The following is a 22,787-nucleotide window of genomic DNA, read 5'->3' as shown; positions in this document are numbered from 1 at the left end:
TTTATAAAGCACCAATGTTTTCCACAGAGCTGTACAACAAACAGATTATATATACAGTATACAAGAAGTAGAGAAGATGCTGCCTGCTTGTTTGAACTTCTTATTTATGTTCATAAAAATTGTATATATTTGGCAGCAAACCTTAGGTGCAGATTTATCAAAATGCGAGTTTAGAGCTTAATACATTAAAACTCACCCATGTTCTATTCATTCCTATTGGATTTTAAGAATATTTATTAAATGGTGAGTATCACCCACTGATAAATACACTTCTAATAAGCCCATAGGAATGAACAGAAGTTGGTAAATGTTTATGTATTAATAAACTCACATTTCCATAAAGCTGCCCCCTAGTGTTACTCCTATGTAACTTCAGCAGCAGTAGCAGGAGGGGTTAGAACCATGAGCTTTTAACAGAAGTCCAATAATAGAAATGTCAGTGTGCCCAACAGCAGCAGTGCTAGTTCACCTTTAAGTAAAGTTTGGTATGTTATAGAATTTCTATTCTTAGCAACTTCTCATCTGATTGAAAAATATAGGGATATTAAGTCACGAGGAGTTCTATGGCCATATAAAAGCACAAGGCCAAAGACTGATTGTTTATATACAGGTCATGGAACTCCGAATTGACTTCTAATATCCTAATATTTTACAACATTTTATTATAACATACAAGTTGTAGTGAGTCATGCGACAGAATTACACCACTAATCTGATTATAAGGATATAATTTACAGTTTGGTCCCATAGGGAAATTACCAAACTGTATATTATATAGTTATTATTACTTTTTATTGCTTATCTTTCTGTTTGGGCCCCCTCATTTTCCTTATTCAAACCACGGCCTGGTTGCTAGGGTAAAGTTAACCCTAGCAACCAGACAGCTGCGGGAATTCCAACCTAAAAATCTGCTGACAAAATGCTAAATAAACAAGTAAACCACAAAATAAAACATGATACTAATAATTTAAAGGTGAACTGCCCTTTAGTAGACACGGAGCTACTAGTAGCAGCTACTTTTTCACAGCTACTAAACACCAGAAAATACCCTACCTTAGACAATGCTGAGAATTGCCTCTGCTAAAACACACGTAGCAACAATTATCAGTATTGTCTATTTTAGTAGTTACGACAGGAAGCTGCTACTAGTAGCTCCATGTGTCTTCGCCCTAAAATGCGTCTCCTATTTAGTAGCCATACCTTACACACACCAGCAGGTGCTACTTCCAGGCAACATGTATTTATTACAAGTGTCTATCAATTTTCATGGTATCTGTTAACCCTACCCCAGAACAGTACTTGAGGCAGCGCAGCTCCTCACCCATCCCCCACCACAAGCCTCCACCCATTCTACCCTTCTGTCTTGCTGAAGTCCGGCCGCAGCTGACTAACACGGCACAGCCCTTGGCAGTCAGGGACAGAGACCCAGAAAAACAAACGTTCGTGGGAACAAACGTGCAATAACAGCGAGAGGATGGGGCTCCCGCCACACGGCCCCTAGGGGACACCACTAGGAAACTGAGGCGCAGAACGGAACGTCAAGTTCACATGTCCTTCCCGTGTCTCCCGGCTCCGCCCCATTGGAGGGTGTGCTTGTAGCGCGCTTGCCCATTGGTGCACATGGAATTTATCTGCCATGCCATCTGGACTAGCAGCCTTCCCCTGATTGGCTGCAACCGGGTGTGACGTGAGAGAACAGGGTGCTGGGCCACCCATAATATAATAACAGGAATTGGAAGGAAAATAAATCTGTATAAAGGCTGGGAGACACGCAGAGTGGCACAAGTGCCCGAGAGAGTGTAGGAAGGAGCGCTAACAGCCCTCGATACTGAAAGGTACATGGCAGCTAGTGACATATGGGAAGGTGGGGTCGGGCACATCCTGCTAAGGGTGGCATTACGGAGCTGTACAGGATAGGTAAGAACGATGCCCACTTGGGCATATCTAGTGTGTACTGCAACTCCCATCTCCCCACAGGAGCAGATCCTGGGAGTTGCAGCGCAGACACAGCTGGAGTTGTGCAGGTAGGAGAAGCCAAATCGTCTGCACAGGCACGACTGGACTGGCAATCTGTGGGTGCTGGCAAATGCCAGAGGGGCTGCTGTAAGATGCCATAGGCTACCACTATTTATTGGGCTGGGGGGGGGGGGGGCTGTTTGGGAAACTGTGCAGTTGAAATTCCAGGGTCTGTTTTGAACCCCAGTCCGGGCCTTTGCACAGGTTTGGGTAAAGGGACATAATGATTCACATTGTGGTGAGTTGAAAGGTTATGATATAGGGTTAGATTAGGGCTAACAGAAGAGGATCCTAAGGGGTGTAGGTAACAAGGTGAATTACCCCATGTGTGTGATGTTTTTCCCCCATAGATCCACACACAGACTCTCCACAGAGTGAAGAGGCACATTTGGTACCCAGACTGAGATGTTTCCTCTGGACTCCCCATGGAATATTTCCTTTGCCGGCTGCGGCTTCCTGGGGATTTATCATATCGGAGTCGCCAGTTGCCTGAAGGAACACACACCTTTCCTAGTGGAAAATGCTAGAAATATCTATGGAGCCTCTGCTGGGGCTCTCACAGCTACAGCACTGGTCAGCGGAGCCTGCCTGGGTGAGTGATCACTGTCAGTCAGTTCTTATATACTTTACTATGGCTGTTAGTCTGTACTAAGTGTAATCAGGGTATGTTGTACTATAGGTGAGTGATCACTGCAAGTATGGCTTATATACTTTACTTAAGCACTGTGGGCGACTATTTTATACCTAGTAACTATCTAAGGGTAAGTGATTACTGTCAGTCTGTACTTGCCAGTCTGAGTGATCATTATATACCTAGGAACTGTACTGGGTGAGTAATCAGTCTGTACTTATAAACAAAATTATGTATGTGGAGAGATGTCAGTACACAAAATATTATATTCTGCATCATATTATAGGGGGTGGTTATTGCTAACAGGCAGACTGCTGAACTTGAGCAAGTATGAAACACATAGGATGAATTTTTTTTTATTTTCTTGTTGTGTTTTTCTTATTCATCCTTTGGCCCCATTATTCACCAAAAATGGGACCAACTCTCTCTCCTTTCTTCCTTCTCTCCTCTCCTTTCTCCTTAAGGATATAGATTGTTCAACATAAAATGATGTTATACTGATATCCACTCTGTAAAAGTTAAAATGCAAATAAAAATCATTGAAAAGAAACACATAGGATGACAATGTTTGCAGGGGGAAACTAAATGCTCTATGCTGGACATTAAAAAATACTGTAATAAAATTGTAGGGTGGATACAGCGCCTGTATATCAGACTACAGGTCTAATTTATCCTTGCATTATATCTGTTTCAGTTGCAAGTGTTAGTAAACAGTAGGGATGTAGTATGGGTTAACCCCCTCTTTTTTGTCATCCTGCATTTAGATAGGGCCCCCATATACAGTTATAAATGCCAGGTGCCTGCTATAGTTAAAAGTATATCTAGGGCAGCAAACTGGATATCCCTCATTTATCTTAAGGGGCCAGTCTCATGTTTTGGGAATCTTTATGTGAGAGTGACATGTCAGCCCCTTAGAAAAATGCAGTATCACTATATCAGACCCTCAAACCTTATTTTACAATTCAGTCTTAATGTGTATTGGGTGACTCTGTGTAGATTGGTATCACATTCTGATAAAAAGCAACTGTTGGGTAATAAATTATGCCAGAGTCAGACTAAAATAAGTACTTGTAAGTTACATGGGGATGTAATCTTCTATGTCAGCCAATGTATTATTCCTGTATTAGTCTGTCATACAGGAATCATTCACTGTGTGACAACCCAGAATCTAATGCAGTGATCCCCAACCAGTGGCTCATTAGCAACATGTTGCTCTCCAACCCCTTGGATGTTTCTCGCAGTGGCCTTAAAGCAGATGCTTATTTTTGACTTGGGGGCAAGTTTTTATTGGATAAAAAACAGGTATTATGCCAAACACAACCTTCTATAGGCTGCCAGTCCACATAGGGGCTACCAAATAGCCAATCTTAGCCCTTATTTGGCACCTCCATGAACGTTTATGGTGCTTGTGTTGCTCCCCAACTCTTTTTACATTTGAATGTGGCTCACAGGTAAAGAACGCTGGGGACCCCTGATCTAATGTGTTCGGTGACATCCATATCCCTATATCAGAACCTTGTAGTACAGAAATATATACCTTTTGCAAAGTCTTGTGCAGTCAGAACTTATTGATACTGTATCTAAATGTCATGGGGGAGTGGGGTGAAAAGTCCTGTATTAGACTCCTCATTGGTATCTCATCAGGACCTGATGTGTAATGAAAAGTGGGATGCAGTGTCAGGTCACTTCATATAATTCTGTTGTTGAATGAGGGGTTCTATGGAATTATATTTGGTTAGAACTTGTTTTCATTAGCCATTAATTGTTGCTCAGTTTCCCATGGTAATGTCCTTACTCACTTCTCCAATGCACTGTATACCTTACCTAGTGAGTTCAGTATTCTAGTGTTACTTTGTCTTTCGTTTATGTGCATGCCCTTAAATAGATGGGAGACTGAGTTATACACACTAGCAGACTACTGAAAGGATGCTAAAGGTTTTGTTTCATGAATTTACAGAGATCCAATAAGAATTACAGCCTGTATGGATCATTTAATAAAGTAGCACGTAGGTGACCATGTTTTCAATCCACAAGGCAGCATTCCCCCCCCCCCCCTTAGAATTTAAACTTTATTGGTACCCAACAAATAGTTGAACAATTACATTACCTGCTACTAGATGTAGCACCTCCTAGTAGTCCAGGGTTTCTTTGAGTCTGCACACCCTGTATTTTGAAGATGAGTGCAGTTTATTGAAGCAGACAAAACAGAAACTATCTGCAAGTTAAATAGGATCAAGTAGCTTTTCAAATAGTTTCAGATCCACACCCTTAGGTTCTATAACTTCATTCGTACTTCTGCACATTTTTCACAATATATAGCGTGTATGCATGCTATATTTGTTTACACACTTTCCAAGTATTCTATCCACTCCTGATACAGGAACAAGGGACAAAAGTACACAAACAAGCGGAGATGACCTTGCAGGTTGCTTACATAAGCAAATCTATATAAAGACCGTGCCCAGCATAGGTCTGTCTCTTGGTGCGGCACAGCTAATTTTAGTTGATTTTCAATACTTTTCGTCTAGCTGTTGATGAAGTTTATCTGCTACACAGAGGAGGACGGATAGATATACATATAATTTGTGCTATTAATCAGCTTTTTGACGTGTAGCTCTAGCGTAGCCACTTATATATATATTTGTATTTCCTCCATAGATGTTTGCTGTCTGTATTCATGATTAATAGGCCCAATTTAGGTTGCAGTATTCAAATATAGAGCTTAGGGAGTCAGATTTAAGAAGAAAAACTAACAAGCAGACAGATCTAACAAGTGGTATTTAATGATCAAGGTATGTAAACATAAGGCATGGGTTGATAAACTTTGTGACTAATACTTTGTGATTAATGCATTCTGTTATACTGAATCGCAAAATGCCAAGGATTGGTATAATGAAATCATACAGGATATTTTCTACAGTTCTGTATGGGTTTTCTCTGGGTTAGTTGGGTTTTCTTCACACTCCAATAACAAATGGGCTGTTTAATTGTTTGTGGATAAAACTGACCTTACGGTGTAGGAATTTGATGGTGACCTTATTTTGTAAGCTTCACGGGAGAAAAGACTGATGTAATTTATATATAGGCACCCAAGGGCCTGTGCCTAGGGTGGAAGCTTTAGGGAGCTGCCAGATTATACCTATGGTGTAGGAGCTGGGGGGGGGGGGGGGGTAGAGGGTCCAGATTGCTGCTGCAGGGTGAATGTGACAGTCAGAAGTGACGTCACACGCAGCCTGTGCATGATGTCACTTCTGCAACCTGGGGATCACTTCTGCAACCTGGTGGGCATGTTTAGGTCCGGTGCCTAGCACAGGACCTAAACACAGCCCTGCTGATGTGAATGATTTATAATCTCTTTAAGGCAATTAATATATATATGTTGGTGCTATATAAATAACAGATAATAATACAATGAAAACCTAGAGCTGATCCCCATTGAAAAGCCAACTACATGCTATGTATTATGGCAAAAGAGTGTTCACTCAGAGGTCCCATTGATATTTGGAAAACCTTGTCAGGGACTGGGGTATTTAAGGATGGTCAGCAAAAGAAAATTATGCAGGAATAGTGCATTTACAATGTATAATATATATATTGAGCTACATGTTGTAATAGAAAAATGATCACATGCCAACTGGCTTGCATGTACAGCATGAACCTTGTGCGTGATGTTACCAGAAATGCTGCCTGTGGTACTGTGGTACTGTGGCACTGTGGCAATAATCAGCTCAAAGTTCACGTAGATCAGTAAGTCTACAGATCAATGGGCACTTGGCTCCACAGTGAAAGAAGTTGATTAGGCATGAGTTGGCAAGATATTCTGATAGAAGCAAATTGGCTGGATCATTGAAAGTATAAGGAGTATATGGTCAAATTTTAGGCTCCCACCAATGATTACAATAACTTACCTGATATCCTGGGCCAGTTCTTTGGCTTGCTGGCAACTACACTGGCCTAGGGTGCTACTGTCATGTCCCTGAATATTCTCTGTGGTCCCAGGCTGGTTGGGAATGTGCAGTGGAGTAAAAAGCCAAATTTTTGCCTCAAAATTTCGCTTTTCACTGTACTGTATATGTGGACCTAGAACAGGCCTGTAGAATGGATCCAGGAGGAAGAAGATTATGACATGCTGTTCATACAGGAGTACCCCTGTGCAGTTTTCAGAGAAGAGGAGCACAGTCCTTGGGTATTAGGTAAGGGATTATAATCACCAGGGTGTGACTAACCTTTATTATGCCTTTCCATGTCTTTTAATAGAGCAAACCTGTAACCTGGTCCTAGTATGACTATCACCATCAGTAAAACTTTATAAATAAAACTCAAATTTGACATTTTTCATGGGACTGTGTCAAAACGTCAGAAATTCTGGAAAAACATACATTCGGAAAAGGAAAAATACAGTTTACCTGAGTAAAAACTGTGTTGGTTTCAGGAAATCATAAAATCAGTGTCCTACTGTAGCTTTAGATCTTAGAATAAATATGGACAATGGAGCCATCACATCTTTATGATGAATTTTTGAGTCCATAGCAACATTTATTAATGTCATCCAGTCAGGTGTGAGTTTCAGTAGATTTGTTCCAGTAGTCTCAGGGAGTGGTACATACCTTGCTTAGTAGCAAGAGCTTCTATTTCCCAATATTTACAAGTGATGTCCTAATTGGTATCTGATCCTGAATGGAGTGAGGAATGGAGCCATTGAGTCAGTTAAGAACCACTTGTGACGTATTCAATTTACTGGCATTGCTTGCCGTGAATTTCATGTGTGATATAAATTTCAAGGTGACTAGGAACTTGGGTTTTCCACCTTGGAAACAACATTTACAAGGTTCACATAATACTGTATCTATAGAAATATGCTCAGTACTGTAACTCGAAACGGGGGTAGGCAGTCTAAAACACTTCAGTACAAGAGTATGCCAAGATACTTCCAGTAGCTCATAAAGCCCAGATTGAGGGGTTTGCTTCACCATCAATTGAAAACAGTTCTTCTCAGATAATACAGGGAAGGGGTCTTGGGTCTGATAACAGATATCTGCACTACCTACGTTCTTCTCACACTTGTGGGATTCCAGTGGGTACTCTGGTTTCTTCCCACACTCTAACATCGTACAGGGAGGCTGACTGATGAAACTGACCATAGTGTTTGATTGTTTCAGGCCTGTCCTGAACGGGTTAGATGTATTATCTGCTCATTGGTGATGGAAATCTCCTGTCTCTTTTAGCTGCTACCTATAATTGTCTGTTTGTGTTGTCTTGTTTACTGCTTAACTAGTATTGATGCCTTTAAGCAGATAGAGTAGTGTTAACTCTATCCTAAACTTGAGAATTGACTATATTACAAGAACCGGACTATGTCACTAAGGGCCACTCTAACAAATAACAAGGTTCTTCAAGCCTCTTGCGTTCCATTAGATTATTTCATAGTTAAGTACTTCATATAAGGGTTAGAGGGTTAATCTGATTGTTAGATTAACCCAATCCTGTGCTCATGGTTAGTATGAGACATGAATTTGACCTTGTTATTACAGCAAAAAAACAGCGAACAGAACGTGTCAGGACACAGAACCCAGCAGTCACCTGACTGTAACATGACGCAGCCACGAAGGCTCTGGAAGCCAGTTGGCATGTGAAAAGGTTCTGGCGGTCAGTGTCTTCTCATGTTATGTGTACTTTGCAATAACTTTATCCCATTAGTAAGATAATGCCCAGGTTTTGCTAAGCTATTTATTGATCCTTACTATTAGGGTTAACATATTAAGAATTATAAAAAACGCTTTCTCAATAAAGTAACTTAAGGATAGATCAGGTATCTTCACTAAGTTTCTAGTTGTGTAGCCATCGTTTGTGGCATCATTGCCTGCTGAGCCTTTGTAACCCTCTTTGATTACCCTCATCATGGCATCTGTTCCCAGAGAAATTCTTGACTCTACGTCACTAACAGTGTGTTTGTTTTGGTGCAGTGGCAAGCATGGGATATTGGTTCTGTTATTACTGGCCTGGGAAATACACCACGGGCTCCACTCAGATTACAAAAGAGAAATTATTGTGGGACAGAGGTCTGGCACTCTGCCATGTACACCATGTGTCTATTTTGTACTCTGTATCAGTGTTATATGTTGTGGAGTTATAGTGGCTGCTATAGAATACCCAAAATCAGCGTTGCATGTTGTGGGGTTATAGTGGCTGCCATAGCATACCCAGTGTCAGCGTTACATGTTGTGGGGTTATAGTGGCTGCCATAGCATACCCAGTGTCAGCGTTACATGTTGTGGGGTTATAGTGGCTGCCATAGCATAGCCAGTATCAGTGGTACATGTTGTGGGGCTATAATGGCTGCTATAGCATACCCAGTGTCAGCGTTACATGTTGTGGGGATTTAGTGGCTGCCATAGCATACCCAGTGTCAGCGTTACATGTTGTGGGGTTATAGTGGCTGTCGTAGCATACCCAGTCTCAGTGTTACATGTTGTGGGGTTATAGTGGCACCAAAGCATAGCCAGTATGAGTGGTACATGTTGTGGGGTTATAGTTCCTGCCATAGCATACCCAGTATCAGTGTTGTACATACTGTTCACACGAGCAGGGGAAGTGGTTAATGTACATCTGCTGCCTGTTCAACTTATAACCACAAAGTTTCTTAATGTTGTTTCCAAAAAAAAAAGGATGTTTTCTGTTAACTTCTGCAGGTTCATTTACACTTTTATACTGCTGGATTAACTTTGCCACTAATTAAAGTAAATGACTGCTTTCATTACAGTGCACACTGTTTGTGTCAATTTCATACATTTTGTGTATATATTCCTTCAGCTATATGTATAGAGAATAATAATGACATGGAACATTTCAAGGGCATACAATCTGCTCCAACAAACCCCAGTATAGCAGCTCTGTGACCACTGAATTAAACTACTTTTTATGATCTTAGCATTATGCAATATTAGAACTATGTATATTTATTTTTGTATTTATTTTTACATTATTGGTACATATTCCGAGCACTACTGCTTTAATGGTTTGTCCACCTTTAAATTAACTTTTAGTATATTGTAGAGAGTGCTATTCTGTGACAATATGCAACTGGTTGTCATTTTTTATCTGCAGCTCTCCAGTTTGGAATTTTAGCAGCTATCTGGTTTCTAAGGTCTAAATCACCCTAGCAACGGTTTGAATGAGAAACTGTAATATGAATAGGAGAGGATCTCTATAGAAAGGCAGGTAATAAAAAAAGTAACAATAAAATTGTAGCCTCAGAGCAATAGTTTCTGGCTGTCAGGGTCTGTGACCCCCATTTGAAAGCAGAAAAGAATCATAAGAGGAAGGCAAATATTTTAAAAAACAAAAAATAAAGACCAATTGAAAAGTTGCTAAGAATTGGCCATTTTATAACACACTAAGGGGGAGATTTATTAAGACACGAATGCTTGGAGCGTTCATTTGAATGCTCCAAGCGTATTTTCGCAGTTTTTTTGTCGCTTGTGCGACTTTTTCGTACGCTTGCGCAAACAAATCGGAAAGGTTCTGCTGCTGTTTACATTCGTTCGGTATGAAAATTTTGTGACTTTCGGATCACCAATACAATATTATCGTGACTTATACGATTTTTTCGTATGCATTTTTGTGATATTTACCATCTTCAGAAATTATCGTATACAATCTGAATTTTTCCCATTCGACATTCGAACTTGTGTATTAATGAATCGGCCCCTAAGAGTTAACTTAAAGGAGAACCAACCCTTTTACAATAACCTCTTAGTTTATATGGAATTTATATGGAATTTTTATGTGTGGCTTTGCTTCCTAACCCTGCATTCCTTGTCATTTGGCAAAATTATGTGCAGAACACAGCAAAGTCTTTTGAGTGTAAATGCAAAACATACTTGAATTTATTGGTACTATATATCATGGTAGGCAAATAGAGGAAATGCATGAATTCCCCAGGCTTTTGAACAAAAGCAGCTGCAAAGCTAAGGATTAGCAGAGAAAATACACTTGTAGGTGGATTTGCAAAGTATGCACAGTCCGTAGTACATGTTCTACAAACCCTCCACTGTCCCATTAAAGGGGAATCGCCACCTAAAAATTAAAATGGAACTCTAAGCCAGCGTTTTTCAACCGCTGTTCCGCGGCACACTAGTGTGCCGCGAGATGTTGCCTGGTGTGCCGTAGGCAGGGCCGCAATTTTTACTTTAAAAAAAAAATCCGGGCCCTGTCATTGGTTGTGTACGGGTGACGTCAGTAACGTCACGGGGCGCAACGTTATAAAAGGGCCTGTGTGTGGTCGCGTGTAGGCAGAAGTGCAGAGGCGGCGCGCGTGAGGGGAAGATGCTGCTGGGCACCAATGTATTAGGGGGGGCCACGGGGCACACTGACTTATGGGGGCACTGCTGCTGGGCACCAATGTACTAGGGGGGCTGGCTCTTGGCACCAATGTACTGGGGGGCACTGCTGCTGGGCACCAATGTACTAGGGGGGCACTGCTCTTGGCACCAATGTACAAGGGGGGCACTGCTGCTGGGCACCAGTGTACTAGGGGGGCACTGCTCTTGGCACCAATGTACTAGGGGGGCACTGCTGCTGGGCACCAATGTACTAGGGGGGCACTGCTCTTGGCACCAATGTACTAGGGGGGCACTGCTGCTGGGCACCAGTGTACTAGGGGGGCACTGCTCTTGGCACCAATGTACTAGGGGGGCACTGCTGCTGGGCACCAATGTACTAGGGGGGCACTGCTCTTGGCACCAATGTACTAGGGGGGCACTGCTCTTGGCACCAATGTACTAGGGGGGCACTGCTGCTGGGCACCAGTGTACTAGGGGGGCACTGCTCTTGGCACCAATGTACTAGGGGGGCACTGCTGCTGGGCACCAATGTACTAGGGGGGCACTGCTCTTGGCACCAATGTACTAGGGGGGCACTGCTGCTGGGCACCAGTGTACTAGGGGGGCACTGCTGCTGGGCACAGAGTTAAATTTTTTAACATTTTCTAATGGTGGTGTGCCTCGTGATTTTTTTCATGAAACAAGTGTGCCTTTGCCCAAAAAAGGTTGAAAAACACTGCTCTAAGCAACTTCCCATTAAAAAATTCCTTTGGCTTTAAGTTGTTTGTAAATGTTAGTCAGTTGGCCAACAGTCAGTTAACTAGCTTCTACTGCATTGCTTGTCGTCAGAATCAGCAGGACAAATAATAGAGAGGGGCAGGCAATTCTGTAACAACATTTACAAATAACTCCAAAATGTAGAAAGTGTTTGTTTAATGCACATTGGAATGCGGCTTAGAATGACATTTTCTTTCATGGTGCAATTTTTAAATTTTTTTTTTGGGTGGAGATCACCTTCATAAAGAGAGGATCAAAGTGAGAAATGTTATTTTAGCTGTGTGAGTGTATTTAGTCATTGTGTATTTTGGCTGCATGAAAAGTAACACACAGCAGGCCCCTTTATCAGGTTCTCTGAGGATACCAAGATGTTTCTAGAAACATTCCGCAAGGCACTGTTTCCACTTCCTAGAAAATGGGTCTTTTTGGAGTTCCATGACCTATATCAGGGATCCCCAACCTTTCTTGCTTGTGAGCCACAGTCAAATGTAAAAAGACTTGGGGAGCAACACAAAATAAAAGTTCATGGAGGAGCCAAATAAGGGCTAAGATTGGCTATTAGGCAGCCTCTATGCACACTATCTGCTTACAGGAGGCTTTATTTGGTAGTGAATTCAACCAAAACTTGCCATCAAGTCAGGAATTCAAAAATAACTTCCTGCTTTGGGGGCACTGAGAGCAACATTGAAGGGGTTGGTGAGCAACATGTTGCCCCCGAGCCACTGGTTGGGGATCCCTGACCTATATAAAAGCACTCAGCCTTCGGTCTTGTGCCTTTTAAATCAAACTCCTTGGAAATGTAATATATCTGTATATTTTACAATACTGGGTACATTATTCACTATATAATGCATATGAACCATGAATATCCTTTTAAATTATATCCTTATAAACAGAGCTTAGTGATGTCATCAGTTATAATCGGCACTTAGGGATGAATATGTGTCAAACATCTCACTGAAACTTATGTATTGTGAAGAATATTGTGCCCCTTGTTGTAAAATATGAGAAGTCACCTTAGCTCTGGGGTGCCTTTGTATAGAGCTCCTTATATTTTACATTATTCCGTATATAAACTGTCAGTGCTTAGTTATGTTCATGTGGCACTTTGAAACATATGTGTGTGTGTGTGTATATATATATATATATATATATATATGTATGTAAAAAAATATAAGCACTTTGTAGTTCCATGATCTTTTATTCTGTCCTTATATGGTCACCCAAACTGTTACTGACAAGTATTATACTTTTGTTTATTGTACAGTAGGCATAATAGAACCCTAGAAATATAAAGGAAAGAGTAGCACAGTTGGTGTTTTCCTTCATGCTGGCCTCTTTGCTGGGGATTAGAGGCAGGGTCCTGTGTTCTTATCTTGACAAAAGTTAACTTCAGGATAGTGAACCTGAATAACCCTGTGCACACCCAGCTCAAGTCTGTGGCTGTATAGGTAAATATGGGCAAGAAAGAAGCATACAGAACCTATTAGAGATTCTGTTGTTCAACTTTTAGTATGATGTTGAGATTGATATTCTGAGTCAATTTGCAATTGGTCATCAGTTTTTATTTTTTGTGGTTTTTGAGTTATTGTTCAGCAGCTCTCCAGTTTGGAATTTAAACAGCTATCTGGTTGCTATGATCCAATTTACCCTAGCAACCAGGTAGTGGTTTGAATGAGAGACTGAAATATGAATAGTAGAGTGCTTGAATAGAAAGAATAATAAGTGCAATAACAGTTACATTGTAGCCTCACAGAGCAAATGTTTTTTGGCTGCCGAGGTCAGTGTCAGCAATTCTATAACATACTGACCGTTAACTTACAGCTAAACTGCCCCTTTAATGGTGCATATCCACTGTACTGAAACTACATATGCCATTTTTATTACTGTTCAGATGAACACTTATGTGTATGTGTGCGATGGCTAGTGATAAACTCAAATGGCTAGCGGAATCCTGTACTAGGTTTAACTACAGACGATATCTTAAAGCTGTGAAGTTACTGCACTTCAACCCCCAGGAACGTTTAATTATCTTCAGCTGTTAAGGGATAGTGGGAATTGTAGCCTTTCCTTCCATTTTTTGGTTGGCTGTAACCTGAGCAAAACAACTTTTTTTCTTTTTTGTACATTAACCCATTAGTCCTGGCTTTCTGCTACAGCATTTCAGTAGTCAGAACCAGAAGTGCAGAGAAGAAAAATGGACAGGCACTACTCTCTATAGAAATAACATTTATAATGAACTTTGTATATTGTCAACTTGCTTCTAATTATATCATAATAATATTTCATTAGAAAATTTCAGAAAAGGGGTGTAACACAGCTTTATCACTTGGTTATTACAGGTATGGGATCCCTTATCTGGAAACCCGTTATCCAGAAAGTTCTGAATGACGGAAAGGCCATCTCTCATAGACTCCATTATAAGCAAATAATTCAAATTTTTAAAAATTATTTCCTTTTTCTCTGTAATTATAAAACAGAAGCTTGTACTTGATCCCAAATAAGATAAAATTAATCCTTATTGGAGGCAAAACAAGCCTATTGGGTTTATTCAATATGTAAATGATTTTTAGCAGACTTAAGTTATGGAGATCCAAATTATGGAAAGATCCCTTATCCGGAATACCCCGGGTCCCGAGCATTCTGGATAACAGGTCCCATACCTGTACTGATATTCAGGAGAACCTTATTGTCTTTGGCTTCCTGCTTATGGTTCTCGGTAGCGTTAATCATCTTTGTAATTATAACCAATACCTACTATTCTCCATTATCCTTCATTTTCCATAAATGAAAATGAGAATCTGTCCCTAAACAAAGTAGAGAGAAAGTAGACAGCTCCTGGGGGAACCACAATTATAGACAGAGATTGTCAACCTCCCCTATATGAACCTGGATACATTGGTTGGTTGGTGACTCCTGAAAAAAGCAGGAGAGGCCTTTATTTACTGAGGCATAAATAGCAAGGCAGGTTGTTTATTTGTGCCATTGACTTTGAGGTGTTTGCCAGGCAAGTGTTTCTTAAGTCCTGATGCCTTTCTGTGCCAGGATCTCCAAAGTACAGAGCATTCTCTGCCTGGCACATACCCCTTTGCATAGTTATTAATGTAGCTGCATTAATATTTAGGCCTTGGCACAGAGCAAAGGACATGGCGTACGGAAATTCCTTCCATAGCATTCCCCTGAGAGGCTTCAGGGCAGGGCTGAGGAACAAGCAAGAGCATGTATTCTCCAACTTTCTAGCAGTATAATTATTTGTCTCTATAGTCTTTCTGCTTGCCTGTGTATTGCACCCAGGAGATACTTTATTTGTGAACTTTAGACCTTCGCTTAACAACAAAAATATTCTCAGTTTACCAAAGGTAACAGCTTAGTCATCATAAAATCTGTTTTATGTACCAATAATATTTAGCAGCTGGAGATGCCTGATGCAGGGTGCAGACTGGATCTGTCTATTTGTGTCTTATTTGTATATTGCTATCAAAAACTGGATTTTCCTTCTCAAACAATGTACCAGAAGCCAGCTGATTAAAGTGATTATTTATCTTTAAATAAACTTTTAGTAAAATGTAGACATTGGTATTTTTAGGCAATTTGCAAATGGTCGTTTTTTATTTATTAGGTGTTTTGTTTTTTTTTTTAGTAATTTAGCTTTTTGTTCAGCAGCCCTCCAATTTGGTATATCACCCTAGAAACCAGGCAGTGGTTTAAATGAGAGGTTGGAAGATGAATAGGAGAGGGCCTGAATAGAAAGATAAGTAATAAAAAGTAACAATAACAATAAAATTGTAGTCTCCCAGGGCAATAGTTTTGGCTGCTGGGGGCTTTCTGAAAGCTGGAAAAAGGCAGAAGAGGAAGGCAAATATTTCAAAAACTATAAAAAATAAATAATAAAAATCAATTGGAATCAATATGGAATTCAATAACATACTAAGTAACAGACCTGGAAGGGAACTGACTACATTGTTTCCTCAGTCAGAACAAGAGAACAGAAAAAGGGGACAAAGTTAAGAACAGCTTCTGAGTTGGGTATTTTATAAAATAATGCAAAGATAATATTTTCTAGTTTTTTTTCTAACATTTGGTACCAGATGTTTTTGTGGTTTGACCTTTAGCTCCCATCATATGATTTCAGAAAGAACGAGGAGCATTTTGTGGCTGGTAATGGCTCAGCACAATGGGAAAAGGTTGGGAACCACTGTGCTTTGCTAGACCTTTCTACAGGCTGCTCATTCGTCAGGACTCACCCCTGCTGCTTGTTTTCTGAATCTTTTTTTTTTTTCTTGTGTACGTGCGTTTTATTGCAGTGGGGGTGGAATATGATGATTTATGGCCAATAATGGTAGAACAAAAGTCACTTTGAAAGGAGTAAACTCCCAGGAGCTTTGGTTGGTTGGAAGAGGAATGCCAATTTCCTTACCGATTCCCCAAGCAGTGCTATTACTAAGGATGTTGGGAACTGTAGGCCGTTTATATCCTGTCTGGTTTATATTGTTGCACAAAACAGAAATAGACTTTGAGGTGACATTGCAAGAATGAAAGCCAAAGCCAGGATCCCAAAGTGAGTGCCCAACTGTCAGAATGGCATTGCTGTGACAGAGGGCACCCATTGGCGCACCATGTGACTGCTGCTGCCTGAACATTATGTTGTTGATGCATAGATGGTAGGGCAAGCAGGAAGCAACTTATCCTTAGAACTTCCCAGCAGGAGCTTGGGGCCTTCCAGCAGTTGTACAAAAACCCCAGCAGGGCTGTAACCTGTGTTGCCACCTTTTACCGGCTTCCCTATCCATGTCAGCTTCCTTACTTGCTAATAACCTTGGCATTAAGGATCACATTCTGCTGGCCAGGCAGCAGCTTAGGGACAGCTTTTTGGGCATTAGGTCCTAACTGGGACCAGTTATGCTGATAATGCCACTGATTCCATTGACACTCCCCCACAAGGGAAACTTTCTGATTTTGTCACTGAACAGCATAAGACCCTAAAGACACAAATCTTTCTTACATGCAGTGGGATCAGTCAGGGGCAGTGTGGGGCCCCAAGGAGCAAAATCTGTGCATCATGAAAGGGGCTGGGCTTACAGGGGTGAACAGAGTGGGCAGACTTTTGACATAATTGGGGGATTTTGGTGGAAGACCAAAGCATGTTCATGTGTTTTAATTGGGCCCCATTTACTTATTGGCAAGGCCCACCATCCAGGGGTGGGCCCTGCCAACATAGTAGTGATGGACCCTGTGATCACTGATATAGATATTACCTTCCTGGCTATTGACAGCATATGGGCAGGAAAGTTTTGTTGCATAATATGCTCTGACTTTCTCCTTGTCATGGGCCTCTCGCATGTGCCTTGATTTACATCCCTGTCCAAAATTCCTGAGCTAGTTGCTCAGAGGAAGGTTACACATAGCAAGCATACCTTTAGTTATGGTCAGTATGAGAGGAGTTCTTTGCAGCAATGCAGTGTACTGCAACAATGGCTAATAGTAAAGAGCATTTCTGATAGATCTAGTGAGACCCACACCTAAAGTAGCCACCTAGCCATTATTTCATTGGCCCAGCCGGTAACCACCAGCTATACCACAAATTTGTACTTGCAGGTAAATTCGTAATTTTCTCTTTTGCCACACACTTATGTTCACCACCCCACTCAATTTCTGCCTCAGTCCCAACTCCCATACTCTCAAGCTTTGCTGGACCCATGAGCCCCACCCCTGAGGCCCATGATTACGTGGCAGCACCCCTTGGCATCACCAGTTGCCCCCCATTCAGGTACAGACCAGTTTTAGCAAAGGTGGCAACTCTAGATAAAATAATCATTGCAGTCCTTCTCTGTATAGGGATGCCCACTACTGAGAGGGGGTCTCACAGGCTCAGAGAGAACAGCACACTCTATTAGCCACCCAGTTTTGCAAATATGTGCACCACACTGTGCGTCTTAAATACTCCGGTATTCATATAACTGACATTTTAGGACACACTGGGTGATTAATCACCAAAAAACTCAGTTGCTTATTGCAGCAATTTAACTGCCATAGATTAAAATATAGGAGTCGCCAAAACTAATCGCTCATAGTTTGTGGTGTGACGATTAGTCACTGCAACTTTTTTAAATGTTTAAAGTCACCACAACTAATTGCCTGTGTGTCTTCGCCCTTACAATGGAGTTGCAACCAATAAGCAATTAGGTTTGGTAGATCAGGAAGAACAAGGGTAATGAAAGCAACATTTTTAGTGGTTGTTCTGGGTAATTTGTGTCATTAATTTTATCATTAAAAGTTCAGAATGTGTGTTTAAAAGCCGGGGCATGAAAGTTTTTCCAGTAAGAATGCTGTATGTTTTCCCTCCCTAGATACGGGAGCTAGAGGTAAAGGTCCATTCTTCCCCAGAGGGCTGTTACCCACTGTGTAGATAACACAAGCTGCCTGTTTGTAGCCATTGACTTATTTGAACAGATACAGCACCTGGGCTCTCCGCCAAGGGTATTTCTTAGAATTTTTTTCTCCTGGAAGTGTTTATTGAACATACCGTGATTAGAATAAAAAAATATCTGCAATAAAAGCTTGCCTTATCTCCTCTCTGATAATGTGCTTGCTAATGAAGCTGGGCATTGGGTGTAAATATTTCTTAATATATTTACTAAAAACATACAGTATGCATGAGTTAAAAAAATATGCTATGTCAACATATGTCAGCAGTCTATGCAATCAACTGACAAACAGCAGGGCTTATCTGCTAGCATAGGTGCTAACGTGCACAAATGCAGTTGCCAACAGCAACCAATTAGGTCTTTGCTTTCATTTCCCTACTTGTTATAGACTGTTCAAAACCAAATATTGATTTGTTGCAACTGGCAACTTAAGTATGCTCAATTTAGCACCTACATTGTGTGTTGATGAATCAGCCCCAGCATTTTGTTGTCACTGAGGACATTTGGGAGTCTTCTGGAATATATGCAACGTTTTCTGCCGCAGCTCCTTGTGCTCCCGCCGAAGCTGATGACCAAATTGTCCCTGCTTTCATCTAATGGGAAAAGCAGAAGGGTCTTTACCTGATTTGACCAACTGTGGTTATTCCAACTGAGCCTTTGTTTCTGAGCAGAATCAATTGCCCTTGCACACATAGTTGCCCAGCAGCGGCTAGTGTGCACATTACCTATATCCTGACTTTTTTAGCTGCATCATTTGAGTTGTAACATAACTCCTTTTAGGCCATTATGTTCTTTATTGACTTCAGAGTTACAACATCTGTTTCAGTTCCCTTTCCTTATCCTCTCCTTTCCTCATCTTGCGTTTTAAGTAAATGTTCATAACTGCAAGAAAAACATGCAGGAGGACAAAGGCAGGAAATAGTTAAAAAGCCTGAGCCACAGAAGTATGGCCCAGCATAGACTGGAGCAGAGGGGGACATGGTGCTTTTATCTAAATACCAGTCATTCATATAAATATGAGTATAATCTATAGATGCATGTAAATGTCTCATCTCCCCCGTTCAGTGCCACAACATGACATTCTTTTGCAAGTCTAATGTAAATCCAGAAAGTTCTGAATTACAGAAAGGCCATCTCCCATAGACTCCATTATAATCAAATAATTCTACTTTTTTAAATGAATTTCCTTTTTCTCTGTAATAATAAAACACTACCTTGTACTTGATCCCAAATAAGATAGAATTAATCCTTATTGGAGGCAAAACAATCCTATTGGGTTTAATTAATATTGAAATGATTTTTAGTAAACTTAAGATATGGAGATCCAAATTACAGAAAGATCTCTTATCCGGAAAACCCCTAGTCCTGAGCATTCTGGATAACAGGTCCAATACTTGTACTTGAAGTCCCAGTCCAGGCTTGCCAGAAACCTTCTGTATTTTAAAAAAAATATAAATTTTTATATATCAGCATCATACAATATGTGCAGTTACTAGTAAGCTATAGCCACCGAACAGCAGGTACAGGTAGCTTTAAATGTGGCTTACCAGAACCTGTTAAAAACTTTTATTTTCATAACCCCAAAAGTGTTTTCACCACAGTTTACAGCCGGCTTGTACATTAATAAAAGTACAGATTAGCCACAGCCAAGTACTGGAGTCAGTATCTCTGTGCACTTCCACCTTATGACAGTAAAGAGATTGCTTTATAGTATTGCTCTGCGCTTCAGGCCCCAAGTCCAGTGACTCAGGGGATTCTGGGAGCTGTTGTTCAACAAAAGCTGTAGAGCTAAAAGGTGAGTTCACCTTGTTAAAGGAAAACTATACCCCAGAACAATGTATATCAATAAAACAGCTTATATGTAAAGCTCTGCTTCATCTAAATAAACCATTTTTATAAAAATATACTTTTTTTTACTAGTATGTGCCATTGGGTAATCCTACAGATTACATACAGAAAATTGATCATTCAGTTCATGGTGCACACAAACAAGCCAAGGCCCACATACATGTTAGGCCCCATCAGCCAATTAATGGACAGATGTCTGCCTTTTGCTCCCACACTACTTCCTGTTACAGTTAGAGCTGCATCACTTCCTGTCAGCTGATCTCTGAGGGAACACACAGCCCATCACTAAATGGCGGCTCAAGGGAAAAGATGTAAAAGGGCAATATTTACTGATATGTATATTCCAGTTTGATAAGATTCTTTAGAAACCCTTTTAATATGATATAAACTGGTGGTTAAGTATTCATTCTGGGGTTATTGCTTTACTTTAAGAATGTTTGTCTTGCCAGCTCTCGTGGCATTCTGGGAGTTGTAGTCCTTTCGTTGGGACTCCCCTCTCTCTATGATAGCAACAAACCTCTCTGTAAATGCTTGCAGCCCTAAGTATCTTGCTGGGCACTATAAATACTATTGATATGATATGCATGATGGCAGTTTTTGTGTTAGAGGCTTTTGTGCTATGATAGGGTTTTTTTCAGACTGATCCACACTCTGCCCTCTAATCCTTAACTCCCCCCCCCACCCGCGCTGTCCCAGAGGTTAGTGCTTGGAAAACTGCCTGCCCTTTGCCACACATGGCCCACAGCCAATACACAGCTCAGAGCCACAACTAATGAGGGAGCTGGGGGTAGGGAGGAAGACCTGTTACCAAGTTGGCATCGGCTTGCATTTCCCAGGGTGCTACGTAATGTTTGGTAGGTCAGATGTAAGGAGGGGACTGAACAGTCCCCTATGGATAATATGTAATATGTTATGGCACAGAGATGTATCATTAGCATAAACCAGTGTATCATTTCCGTGCATCCCAAATCAGAGGAGCATGGAGCAGCATGTTGAACAGGCAGTAGGCAGATACATGTGTATAGCATTGTCTTACACACCTGGAATGTGCTCTTCCAATAATAACAATTGGCATCACCATTTCTAACTAGCCCTGCAGTAAGCACTTTCTTCAACCCCTGTTATGTAATTAGCTCACATGTTTGGTGCACAACTGACTAAAATCCAGTGTAGTCTGCGGTATTCATCATAGTTAGTCATCAGCCTTGTAGCACATGGATACTTTAGGTGCTTGCTTCCAATTATGTAAATCCTAGCAACCTGTTAATGGCTTACATTCCGATATGGGGAGCTGTTGAATAATCCAAAAACACAAGTTTAACAGAAAATGACCAGGGGTGGTGGTGGTGAGACTTGGGGTGATTATGTATTTGCTTTGCTAGATATTCTTGGAGTTATGACTGTTTGGGGCTTTGACCAAACTGTCTAGCCTCATGAGTAGTTTGAAGTAAAAACAGCCACTGCTTTAAAGGGGTGGTTTATCTTTAACTTATATGTTATAGCAACTTTTGATTTGGTCCTCATTATTTATTTTTTTATAGTTTTATAATTATTTACATTTCTCTTCTGCCTCTTTCCAGTTTTCACATAGGGTGAGGGTCACTAACCCCCTGGAAGCCAAAAACTATTGGTCTATGGTGCCACAGTTTTATTGTTATCATAATCTTTATTACTTCTCTTATTAAAGGAAGTTTACCTGTAAGTTAACGGTCAGTATGTTATAGAATTGCTGACACTGACTTCGGCAGCCAAAAAACATGTGAGCTCTGTGAGGCTACAATGTAACTGTTATTGCACTTACTATTCTTTCTATTCAAGCACTCTACTATTCATCTCCCAGTCTCTCGTTCAAACCACTACCTGGTTATCAGGGTAAATAAGACCCTAGCAACCAGATAGCTGCTGAAATTCCAAACTGGAGACCTGCTAAACATAACACTAAATAACTAAAAAAAAAACCACAAAAGAATGAAAATGAAGACCAATTGCAAATTGTTTTAGAATATCAAAATCTACATCTTGCCAACTACCCCTTTAAAGCATATGTCCTTATTGAAACTACAGTCAGCCTGTACAGTTATTGAATTGGGAAAGTACAAATTTGATGGCAAGAAACACACCTTATTATCTATTTGTTACAAAACCCCTCATCTATAGATGAAAACTAAACTGAGCATGCCCGGTTCTTTTCACTCAGTAAATATTTATACCAGTCATTAATTCAACTGGTCAGTTACATTCTTTCATCACAACATACACACCTGTGAGGGTCTGGGTAGATCTGCATTATTTGTATCACAATCACTTACATTTTCACTCCAAATTATTCATACTCCAATGTGCCCATCTCTTGTAGGGGAAGCCGGGGCAAACATAATTGATGTGTCCAAGGAAGCCAGGAAGCGGTTTCTGGGGCCTCTGCACCCATCCTTCAACCTGGTTAAGATCATCCGGAACTGTCTCTACAAGACTCTACCGGAAGACGCACATGAAAAAGCCACAGGTCGACTGGGGATATCCCTTACCCGGGTGTCGGATGGGGAGAATGTGCTGCTCTCCCAGTTTAACACCAAAGAAGAGCTGATCCAGGTAACTAAGTCACACTATAATGTTTGATATGCATTTATAATTCTTCAACAATAATCCCTCATTAGTGGATTAATGGTTGTATGTTGCACAGTATAGTTTTTTTTTTTTGCCCAAATGATATCAAGGGTTTATCCAACCTTTCATGGTATATAATAAAGGTGAACAACCTCCATTGTATCA

General features: G+C 40.7%; 1 protein-coding gene across 1 annotated transcript in view; it reads left to right on the top strand.

Moving 5' to 3' along the window:
• Positions 1–1,811: 1,811 nt before the first annotated feature.
• The window catches only part of pnpla2 (patatin like phospholipase domain containing 2), a 29,209-nt gene continuing 8,233 nt past the window's right edge, over positions 1,812–22,787 (top strand). The window contains exons 1-3 of the mRNA NM_001079227.1: positions 1,812–1,835; positions 2,367–2,608; positions 22,375–22,607. Coding sequence (NP_001072695.1) covers positions 2,422–2,608; positions 22,375–22,607 — 420 coding nt within the window. The 5' untranslated portion in view covers positions 1,812–1,835; positions 2,367–2,421. The remainder of the gene's footprint in view (positions 1,836–2,366; positions 2,609–22,374; positions 22,608–22,787) is intronic.

Source organism: Xenopus tropicalis, chromosome 4 (assembly GCF_000004195.4).
Source record: "Xenopus tropicalis strain Nigerian chromosome 4, UCB_Xtro_10.0, whole genome shotgun sequence".
In the NCBI taxonomy this organism is placed as follows: Eukaryota; Metazoa; Chordata; class Amphibia; order Anura; family Pipidae; genus Xenopus; species Xenopus tropicalis.
The sequence above is the reverse complement of the archived record's forward strand: the minus strand, read 5'-3'. Positions and strand labels throughout refer to the sequence as shown.